General features: G+C 35.0%; 2 protein-coding genes across 2 annotated transcripts; both read left to right on the top strand.

Annotated features, from left to right (window-relative positions):
* Nucleotides 1-1,212: 1,212 nt before the first annotated feature.
* LOC128166134 (proline rich transmembrane protein 1B-like) lies at nucleotides 1,213-4,775 on the top strand. Its single transcript, XM_052831092.1, has 3 exons — nucleotides 1,213-1,364; nucleotides 1,861-1,979; nucleotides 3,860-4,775. The coding sequence occupies exons 1-3, from the start codon at nucleotides 1,304-1,306 to the stop codon at nucleotides 3,983-3,985; spliced, it is 306 nt and encodes a 101-aa protein (XP_052687052.1). The 5' UTR covers nucleotides 1,213-1,303; the 3' UTR covers nucleotides 3,986-4,775.
* Nucleotides 4,776-4,813: 38 nt separating this feature from the next.
* On the top strand, nucleotides 4,814-10,553 carry LOC128166126 (myb-like protein X). Its single transcript, XM_052831081.1, has 5 exons — nucleotides 4,814-5,095; nucleotides 7,394-7,592; nucleotides 8,814-8,935; nucleotides 9,628-9,716; nucleotides 9,805-10,553. Exons 1-5 carry the CDS (start codon nucleotides 4,939-4,941, stop codon nucleotides 10,393-10,395), a joined length of 1,158 nt encoding a protein of 385 aa, XP_052687041.1. The 5' UTR covers nucleotides 4,814-4,938; the 3' UTR covers nucleotides 10,396-10,553.
* The last annotated feature ends 1,334 nt before the right edge of the window (nucleotides 10,554-11,887 follow it).

The raw sequence follows: 11,887 nt of genomic DNA, 5'->3' as shown, positions 1-11,887 counted from the left end.
TCTTGTCAATAAATGCATTTCAATTTTGGTGTTCTAAGAAGTAAGGAAATGATGACGTCAGGCTAACGTCGTAATGAAAATATAAGGTTTTGAGAAATCTTTAAAATCTTTAAAGTTTTTTTGCCAAAAATTGGCCGAGAACACATACTGATATTTTTTTATGAATTAATTCATAATTATCTCCTCTGTTTTTGTGTTGAGTATGATTAATTTCGTCTGAATCGTTTAAAAGTTTTGAGCATAGTTTTGTAATGCGTTTCTCGGTTAAAATGTGCATTTTACTATATATTTCATTGAAATGGCGTTGCTTGATTTTATTAATGACACTGTATTTGAAACACGATAACATTATTACCGCGCAGACGAATCTTAAATAAATTTTAGAAATAAAACTATAAAACCTATGGATCACGTGGACAAATTTTCAAGGTAGGTTTTCTCACAAGCAGGTTAACCCGCGAGCTACCTTAAACGAATTAGTTAAGATATAAACAATACGTTAAAAAGTTCACCGGAATATGAACGTGGTTAGTAAGTAATCACATTTTGAAAGAAGGATTCACCTGATTTTAATCAAGTGTCCAACCAAGTTCATATCACGGTGAACTTTTGAACTTGTTGTTCATTTCTTAACTAATTCGTTAAAAAGATCTACAACTTGCACACTTAAGTTTAGAAAAAAACATTCCTTGATTTTTATTTCGCTTGCATACGTTAGTTCACTCAAAGTAAGATGTTCGTCTAGATCCAATGAAGACGGATGAAACTAATCACCGAGTTAGTAGACAGTACATGTGTTTTGAAGTTTAAGTGTCTCTGCATGACAACAACTGGTTGTTTGTGTTCTGTGTAGTGTTATAGGAACAGATCGATCAATGCAGAGAGAGCACAGAGAAAGCCAGATCAAAGTCACGCTACTGAACACGTTTGACACTACATGTATTATATATAAAAGCAAATCAAACGAAACAAAGCATTTAAACACATTTAAAATCTTGAAATGAAACAAAAACATCACAACCCAAAACACAATAAAGAGTTGAAAATTGTTTTATATGATGTTGTTTTTTCTTTTAATTTCAAAATATAAAATTTTGAATTTATTATGAAATAATTATTTGTTGTTAATTAATATCAATATTGCCCTAAGTACTCGTTGGGAACGAGAAAACAAAAGCAGGAAGTCGGGGACATCGTAAAAATGACAGGGGAAATGATTCAGTAAACAAATCCATCCGGTGATGACTGGCCCAGGTGCTTGTTTCCGGGGTGATCCTCGCATTGTCTCAAAAGATCAAGAGACATGACGGACCTGTACGTGCAGCATCTTATGGATGGGTTCTCTGACGAAACCGAAACGCCAGGTGAGCTATGAACTCGACGCACATGTAGATCGAGGAAAGTGTGTTATTGGGGGGGGGGGGGGTATTGTACCCTTCTTGCGGCCAGTCTTATTGGTCCCTGCGAGTTTTTGTCGGTCCCTCCACCTAACTACTAGTATCTTGCCTATATGTCTCTAAACTGTTATACGGTGATAACATACTTATGTCATACTCATTAACAACTTTCACCTACTGGTGGCCCAAATATTTTCAGGGACTCTATTAATTGTTAATAAGTTTAAGACACTACAATTGAGAGACTGATTCCGCAGTTTCTCTACTTCTGCGCCTTGAGTAGAAGATCATTGGTTTGGGTTAAACCTGTTGTGATGCCTGTCGGTTATATGTCTGTAGTATATTGATTCACAATGTCTATATCTCTACCTTAAAACTTGAGAGTGTTTCAATGCTATATGAGAATATATTGGATCGAATTGACCTGCTATTAATTTTGTTTATTTTGGTATTTCTCCTTTAGACACGTCACAGAAGGCGGACGGACGGCGGATCCACGACTATCTCCCCACTTCTGTACTGGTGGCATGTCTGTGTTTCTACATGCCTACAGGACTGCTGGCGGTCAGATACGCCCACAAGGTACCCACAGAAAACTGCAATTTACAATATCGAAAATTTAAATTCACCGTGCAATGCTACCTATCAACACATTCAACATATAGTAGAGAGATAGGAAGATACTCGTAACGTTTAGAATTTGGTCAAAAAGCTTGTTCCCCCTTTATCTTCAAATTTTTTATCCAAATGAAACATTGTATTCGACTGGCAATACCGGTATGCATTCATTGCTACACAAATGATTTTTCATTGATAGCAAAACAGAACAAGACTGAAAGAATCTACATAATTACATGCATAAACGTACATAGCTAACAACGGATTTTAACAATATTTTTACAAAACTAATTTCATCTAGGAATTTGCAATATTTTATGATAGTCAAGGCAATGGCTGGTGATGATTTCAAGGTTATCTGCTTTTACATATTGAGACAGGGTGTTGGGGGTGGGGTTTACATGTGTGTTAAATTAACACCTAGCTAATACATCCTCGTACACATCATATCATCTCTCATCAAACTTTTCAAACGTACTTAAACAAACGTCCCCTGTAGGTGTTTGTTGTTAACAGGAAGGATTGCACAATTCACCATCCATCACCGCATCAACCGATTCTAACTCTATACCGAGTCATTCACTAACTGTAAGTGTGTTGTTAAAAGAGGTTCACTACAGTTTATATGAGCATGTATATATATCTAGAGGTCTAAGTGTCGCAAGTGTTTCCGGTCGATAGGTTTACATGTTTGTTTTAAAAGAGACTCACTTATTTGTCGTTATATAATTGCAAGGAGATATGAAAGTAAACGAAGAAGAAAAAACAACACAGTTCACTTTCTTTATTATATTCTTGTACTATATATAGTTCAATTTCTTTTCAAAACAACAAATAAGTGCATTATTAGCAAGGTGAGGAGTAAATCTCGATCCTCAGGATAGCCACTTTGTGTAATGTAGCGCTATTAACAAAGTGCCCAGAGCCGAGGCAGTCCCGTTGTTAAAAGAGTCCACGCATTGAAGATGATAATGTCATTAGTTAGAAGTAAACGAATTCAATTCTTGCAGTTATTCGCTGTCTGATTGGATGAAAAAAAGATACAAATGTAGTTAACATAAGGAATGAATTTCAATAGCTTTACAAAACACGAGTAAGAGCAATTGATAAGCCAATCAAATGACAGGGAATTTAAATATCTAAATTCATCCAAAATACGTCGATGATATCAAGATTGTTGATTTTCCAACAACATGGAATCAATCGTGTCTATAATATATTATTTGCAAAACTTGCTCCATTGATATATTAAAGTTAACTTTAGACAGTGCACAATAAGTGATTCAGAATACAAAATTTGTATTTTGATAAAGAGAACCGTCCGTTTGGGGTATTTTTTACCATATCATTTATAACTTTTTTTTTACATGCTACATCTATTATTCTTTGTGCCATTTATAATTAATGCTTTTTACGCGTAACTGGTGATGTAATACCGTGTATCCGAGTTTTATTGCGTGTCACAAAATTTGCGAAAAAAGGGGAAATCTGTAACATTTTAAATCCACGTCAGCCTTTTTTTCGATTTAAAACGTTTCTCATAGAATTTGATACAGAATACAATTTCTGCGTTTTCAATTATTTTTGATTTAAAAGAGATCGCGAAAAAAGCGAATATTAAGTCCTCATCGAAGATTGCCGGATATATACAGTTTTAATTAATCATTGTAATGAATAATACTTTATGACCTTTGATATTAGGGTGCTAAATGTTGTATATATCCTTTTGTTGTTGTCGATACTATATTTACCGTTATATATAAGAGAGTACGTTCTGAAGTTTTACGAACTTATCGGTGTCGGTGTTTTTTTATTTATCAGAAAACCCAATTTATAATTTTCAGGCTAGGCAATCTCTACGCAATGGAAAAGAAGAGGAAGCAGAAAGGTTCTCTCGGAACGCCTTGCTGCTTATCCTTACAACAGTGTTCACACTCCCGATACTGTGCTTTACTGCTTTTGTCACGTGACTTGACCTGCTTGGTGTTCAGACATTTAGGAAATATTGTCTATATGATCCAGTGGAGCGTAGCAGGGTCATCAACCCAATTGTTTGGCAATCAATCTGATTGCACGTGGTTGAAAATACGTTAGACCTATGTAATGAAGCTGAGAGTATATTCTATTCATTCTCTTTGTCAGTGCGACGGATGATATTATACATGATTTGAATATATTTTATTGTATACATACATGTATATATAAGATAGACAAACAAATGGTTCGGACACAAGTTCTGACAACTTATGAGGTCTTTACCAATAAATAAAAAAATTATATAAAACTTACAAATGTTATTACATGATTTAGAATTGTTATTGCGATAAATGGAAATAAGTTATATATACGAGAATAAGAAACATGCACATAAACTATATAAAACAAATCTATCAGTTTCGTTGATATACAATTGAACTTATGAGAATAATTACTGGTTAATATCAAGGGAAAATAACTCATCGCCCCATAGTAAAAGATGAGTATTAATTATATGAAAGTGGTCTAGTTGTAGCAGATTAAGAACAAAAATATTTCTAGCGATAGTATAATTTTTCATTTAAAGAAAAAATGGTAAGCATCTTCGGGTAATTCACACCGACAATTACTGCTTTCTATAATATTTATTTTGTGTAAATCATATATTATCCATATCAACACGTTGTATATAAATTAAATTGTATTCATGTACATAAACATTTTTTTAATGTGTTGTGATAGTAAGGAACTTTTTATATAAAACAAATAAAAACATGAAAATAAGCTATTTTGTGATTTTTTGCGACACACAAATGACGTCATAAAGACGTAACGTCACAAATCGAATGTTTGAAAGAGGGAAAATCTACGGTAATATAATTATGTTGATTCCTTGTTGCTACGTACGCTATCACGTTCATCACATAACTTCTTCAAGAATTGAAGGATGGAAGGAATACTGCCCTACAGAAGTAGCGAGTTTGAGGTAAACCCACGCATCTACCAGCCATGGCGAGACACGGAGGAAATCGAGAACATGATGATACAAAAGATGGTGGACCAAACTTTAATGTCCGTGCTATCTACAGTGAGCGAGGAAGTGTGTAAGTTTTTTACAAGTATATTAGCCCTGACTCTTCTATGTACTCATTTAACAGCCATCGTTCCAATACCTCACTGGTGGATAGATTCAGGTGGTTTAAATAAGGTGTTTGAATATCGTTTGTCACATATCTGAGAGTGATGAAACAATATCATGATAATGTAGTATATATTATAATAATGCGCGTGTCCTTTATTTTGAAACAGTGAGACAGAAAACAAGGAGAACGCTTCAATTCAGCAAAAAAAAAAGCAAATCCGCGTAATATACAATTATATAACAATCATTTCTTTTGCTTTTGTGAGTTTATTTAAAATGTATTTGTATCATTATATTTACATCCAGTGTCATCCACCAAATAAAGATTCCCTCTATTTCTACCGAATATTGATTGTAATTTATTACTCGGTAAAAACTGACAGGACTGAAATCTACACGCTCCGTTTATCGATTGGTTGACCTTCATCGACCTAAGAAATCTGCACGAAATTATCATGACGATGTCAGTTCTAAAGACGATATGGCTTTTTCTTTTATCAAATGCACTGATGTACATTAATCTTAATTTGTTAATTAAACAAACCGAATTCAAGTATCGAAAAAATCCAAGATTTCATCATTGATACATCTTCTGTTTTTACCCGGAGAAGTTCACAGGGACGAAAACAAACATCGTACGGAGAATCAAAATGGGAAATGTTTACATCTTTTCTCCATTCGGGGGTACTCTGGACAACTCGCACATTATTTAACGTTATTATCCGGGGTACTTTCATGTCCGTCGACTCTTTATTTTGGACTGTGTTGTTAAACATGGAGAGGTAGAGGTGACGTTTCAAAACAGATAATCTGGACTTTTTTCGTTTTAGTCAATGGATGTAGTTTGGGCACAAAAGTATTTATGATTATCGAGTCATTACGCAAAAAGTGGTGGAAGTAGAGACGTGGGAAAAAGTATAGTAACTTATCAAATCTTCAAGTTGTATCTGTGAACAGCAGCAAAAATATTAGTACTAATCTGTAAAGGTAAATATGCCCCACCCGATGACAATGGTACTAATCTGTAAAGGTAAATATACCCCACCCGATGACAACAGATTTGCATCGATAATGTTAAAATCAAGCAAAATAGAAAGGCGATGAGATTTTGAGACAAAAAGAGACATTGATGACGGTGGACTGGAGCACACTTTAGTCCATCGCCTTTAAAAATAATTAAGGCAGAGCAGAAAATCTCTTTTGAGAAAAAACTACCTTTGTTTTAGATGGTTTTTTGAGACGCCATTTATTACCATTTTTCTTAAACGTCTAAATCGTGACTTTACTTGTACTAGTATTCCATATGTAATTCATGTATATATTATAAGTTTTATCATTATGCCATAAGAGTATGTGTTTGCAGGGCTAACTTTTTCGAAAGAAAACACGCCACAAGACGTGTTTCCAATATCCATATGATAACTCTTATTATATAACTTGTAATATATTAATTAGTTTTTGGGAGTTGATTTTAATCAACTCTCCCATGCAGTTACTCTGGCAAACCGAAAGTGAAACAGTGTTTGGACCTAAGCACAAATCATCACCGTTGACAAGACTAAGATCTTGAAAATAATAGAAAAAAATTCGATGTAATGTTTGCTGAAGCATTGTTTTTCAAGGAAACTTATCTATAAACACTTTGAAAATAGTCAAATTTTATATACTACGAACAATTTAGATATTTTTGTCGTCTCATGTATTCCTACGCCAGAGTTAATATAGTCTCGTTCAACCAGACGCTCGGCTGTCTCCGTAAATCTGCGACAAGCAGAGAGGGGGCTCTCTTGCTTGTCGGATATTAACGGAGACAGCCGAGCGTCTAGTTAAACGAGACTAGAGTTCGATATCAATAGTGCTTGGATCCATAAAATTTTTAGAATTGTTTCGATAACTAATACATACTAGTAGTTAAAATCTATCTTTAAATAATACACAACATGATTCATATGGGGTTTCTCGAAATTCTTGTCGGAAAAGTCTAAAATTTCGTATTATAAAAAAGTGCGTAATTCATATACAAACTAGAAACTAATTGCCATGCAAGATAAATTGATTTTAAAATAAATGATAATCGATAAAATCAACTCCCATCAGTACTTCAGTAGTTTGATTAGTCTACTCATCTGAGTTTTGTTTGGACGATGCTTTCTTCAGCCAAGACAAGTTCACAGTATTCGTTGAAAATCATACATTTTTAAGGCATTGTTATAGAAATGAAAAGTCATATCATACTGATAAAACATTTTTAATTTCTCAGCCATGGATAAAAGTCGATCAAAGCCAGTTAAGATGGTCATCAGAAATGTTCAATACGCGCCATCTAGCGGCACAAGTCCTTTGAAGCCCTCCACCAAGAACAAGAAAGAAAGGCGACCAAAAAAAGGCAGACGAGAGGAAGCAGGATCTGACGTCACTGTCAATGAACCAATGATTTCAGTCCCAGCCTCAAAATTCAAGTATTTTTATCTCTAGTTTTTCCTTTTGATGCATATATACATATATACATGTACTCATAGGCGTCGGAACCGGGGGGGGGGGGGGGGGGCTAGGGGGGGGGGGGCCTAAGCCCCCCCCCCCCACTTTTTTTTGCAAAGTTAGACCTAACCATTAGAAATATAGCATGATAGAGGGTTCAGCCCCCCACTTTTTCTCTGAGGATTAGTCTAGCCCCCCCCCCCACTTTCAATTTGCTTCCGACGCCAGTGATACTTGTATCTGTCATTCGTTAAAGTATAATTTAAAATAAAAACCCAGATACATAGAAATGACACTTGTGCCGGTTGATAGATATTTTGATATTAGATCGAAAAAGAAATTTTTACATGCATAGTGGGATTTACCGCCAGATCTTGTGATCACTATAATTTTATATTGTTATGACTTTTGTTTACAATACATTGTATCGTTTACAATGTATATTGTACTGTTTACAATATATTGTACTGTTTACAATATATATTGTACTGTTTACAATACATTGTATTGTTTACAATAAATTGTACTGTTTACAATACACTGTATTGTTTACAATATATATTGTACTGTTTACAATACATTGTATTGTTTACAATATATATTGTAATGTTTACAATACATTGTATTGTTATGACTACTGTTTACAACACATTGTATTGTTTACAATATATGAAGAGGGCTTGATGATCGTGGTCAGTTTTAGATTGGATTGACCCCCTTTAAAACAGGAGCTCTGTATAAACACATATGAAAAATACTCAAGTTTATAGGCTATTTATTAATTGTTCTTTACAAAATTATAGCTTATATCTTTACAAATTGTATCTAAAAAGTAATCATAAAAGTATCATATTGTGGGCCACCTAGTCTCCTTTCTCCATTACTTAACGACATTCTGTGTAGTAAATGAAACAGTACGTGTCTTAACATTCTACAATATGTATATGAGATCATGGGGAAAGTCACCCTGATACGTTTATTCAATTTGATATCATTATAAAGAGAAGAGTTGGTTTAATTCCGTGGAGAGCCTGTAGGCATTCTTGATATATGTCAGAGGTAAAAAATAGTCAGAACTCCCGAGATTTGTTTCTTATTTCCTTCATATTGTATAGAAAAAATGACAGTTTAGTTACCGTTTAAAATTCAATTTACCTGTAGGCACCTTTCGTTACTAGATCTTGACCTTACTTCCCCCACAGGTCTATGGTACTGAGCGAGGTGGAGTCTAGAGCCACGCGGGTACACGACTACTACAGCTACCAGTGGAACGACTTACAGAGAGACAGGCTCCAATTGTACGGCGACTTCATCAGGCTCTCCGGTACGTACACGTTAGAGATATCCATGATACATACCATCAGGCTCTCCGGTACGTACACGTTAGAGATATCCATGATACATACCATCAGGCTCTCCGGTACGTACACGTTAGAGATATCCATGATACATACCATCAGGCTCTCCGGTACGTACACGTTAGAGATATCCATGATACATACCATCAGGCTCTCCGGTACGTACACGTTAGAGATATCCATGATACATGATACGTACCACCATCTATTTTATTTTAACTCTTAACCGTTATAAATGTGCATGTATATCGAATCCTTAGATAATTTGAAATAGTGACTTTTTTTCGTTTCATCTAGTTCGAGTTATGAGGTTAAATTATATATTAATAGAACCCAGGATAATGAATTGACAAAAACCGATATAAATGGAATAGAACTACTATGCAATCTTAGACCAATTAGTCTCCATAATATCAAGGACTGATGAACTCGCCATGGGTCTCGTGGAAACAACAAAAGTTGACATTTAGATGGTAGTTAATGGAGATGGCAGTTAAATTGGGATAGTTTGTACCGTGTACAACTTCATAGTTCAATACTAGTAACTTGCTACAGGAATTGGTATGGTTTATCGATATACATGTATTACCTGACGCGCCACGGGTCAGGCTTTTGCTGATCGCGTGTAATGCATTTATGCTGTATTTTCCTGGTCTAGAGCGAGACAGAAGGCTTGAGGCACAGATGGACCTCGCCATCGCAGAGATTCATTGCCTGCAGAATGAAAACGAGAAACTCAAGATAGAGGTCAGCATCTCTCTCTCTCTCTCTCTCTCTCTCTCTCTCTCTCTCTCTCTGAAAATAAGTTACACGTGACATTGTTGTTTTATTGCAGCTTGATGACATTAAGAATGCAAAGAAAAAGAAAAGAAAAGATGCTAGGCTCCGACGAAACAAAGACAAAGAGCAGGATAGACAAGCTGATTCTGCAGAGAAAAATGGCGATACACAGGAAAGGAAAATGTCTAAAGAGGAGGAAAAGGATGAAATGGCAAAGGATGGAAATAAAAAAGCCAGGAAAGGCAAGCATGGCAAGACGGAGAACACAGAAACAACCGCAGACGCTCTTCAAACCGAATCTAATAGAACAGCAGGTTCTAAGATATTGAGGGATAAATCTATGTTAAACAAATTGCTTGATCTCCAAAAAGAAGCGACCTCAAATCCGCTGACCAGAGAAATGGGTACGGGTGACGACGGCCACGATGAAGACGGCTGCGTTACAGCAACAAGTATAGTAGAACTGAACTTCAGGTCAAAAGGCGTGGCCCTAAAATCAAACGTCTTGGACAAGAAATCAAAGGAAGTGGACAAATCAGAGGACTACGAAGGTTTAGATTCAGGAGAACCAGCTGAGTCGGCCAATGACGTCAGCAAGTCAGGCGTGAAGAAACAGGGGGTTGGAGTTGAAGATGAACTAAGATAGGCAGTGTATTGAACTATGTCAGGAAGAAAGATGGCTACTGTCTCAGATTAATTTTTCTATGAGAACCAACTATTGTAAAAAGTGTAAATAACATATCAGTCGTAAATTAAACATATCCATTAGATCATACAGGTACAATGAAAATGTTAATTCAATATCAGATCAAATAAATTTGTTGATTTTTGTGTTTTTGTGTTTAATTAGTTAATTAAACCTTCAACTTTGCACACTTTTAATCCGTAGTTTCTGCACTTGTATCTCCAGGCTCGGCAATAGCACATCTGACATGATTGAAACAAAATTGACAAATGTAAAGTCTACAAGTTTGTCGAATTTTGACATGACCTTATATGGCAACTGCTTTGCTGCGGGAATAGGCATGATGTAATCGCCGGAATGGACGAAAAATAAACATAATATTCAGCTAAACGTCAAGGTTTTGTGATTAAGGAGCTCCACACACACAATTGTGTGTTATAGATCGTACATGGTAGTATTATTCTTCACGTTCAAAAAAGTAGGTCATTGAATATTTTATGAAAAATACCTAAATATTTTACACTATGCTTGAGATTTTCTATTAAGACAGTACAGCTGAAAACACATGTGTGAATAACTTCAGATTTACCTATTGTATAGTTAGGAAATAAGAAATAACGTTTATTGTAATAGTTGAAATACATGAAAATCCCTTTTACATACTTAATTAACGTAATTATGAGCTTCCGGAAACTCAAGGGTCGTACAAACCGCAATAATCTTATATCGTTTATTTGTACCACGTGGACTTTGATTGACAGTAATTGACACGTGCTGAAAACTACAAGATCTTCGTTCCACTACGGTCATCATGGAAAACGAGGTTAAAGCGATTCTCTAAATGAAACACATCCTTACTTACTCGATAGTTTATAAATGTTTTACCAATTTAGGTTCATTTAAAAATGAATAGACATAAATATGTCAAATAACCCCTCAAGGGGCCTCATTTATAAAAATAAATTTAGGTTGTAGCAACTTCAATGATAAACACGAAAAATACATGCTTTCAAAATAATAATTGTGGTTATTTTAAAAACTTTAAACAGTTATTACCTATGAGAAGTAGAAAAGACATATTTTATCAACAAACCTTCCAGGAGATTCTTCGCGAGCCCTGCATGTGTTTTGTTTACAGTAAATACGCATGCGTAATAGTATAGAAGACTGAACCCCGAACACGTTGCGATTTATTTATGTGATAGGTTATACGTAATTATTAATTTTAATGACATAATTAGATTTATTGCATGGAGAACTTTGTAATTTTCTGAAAGTTTATACATTCATGAGCAGTACAAAAATACCGAACCCGATCGGAAAATTTTTTCAAGTCGGTTTTTCGATAAGATTCGCCGTACTGTCTCTTTAATTGTGTAATTAAAACAAATTGCTAAACTCTTTTAAAATGAAATACAGTTTATGAATTGCAGTGCCATTGAATAGATACTAA

Source organism: Crassostrea angulata, chromosome 1 (genome assembly GCF_025612915.1).
Source record: "Crassostrea angulata isolate pt1a10 chromosome 1, ASM2561291v2, whole genome shotgun sequence".
Lineage (NCBI taxonomy): Eukaryota > Metazoa > Mollusca > Bivalvia > Ostreida > Ostreidae > Magallana > Magallana angulata.
This window is presented reverse-complemented; position numbering and strand designations above follow the sequence as displayed.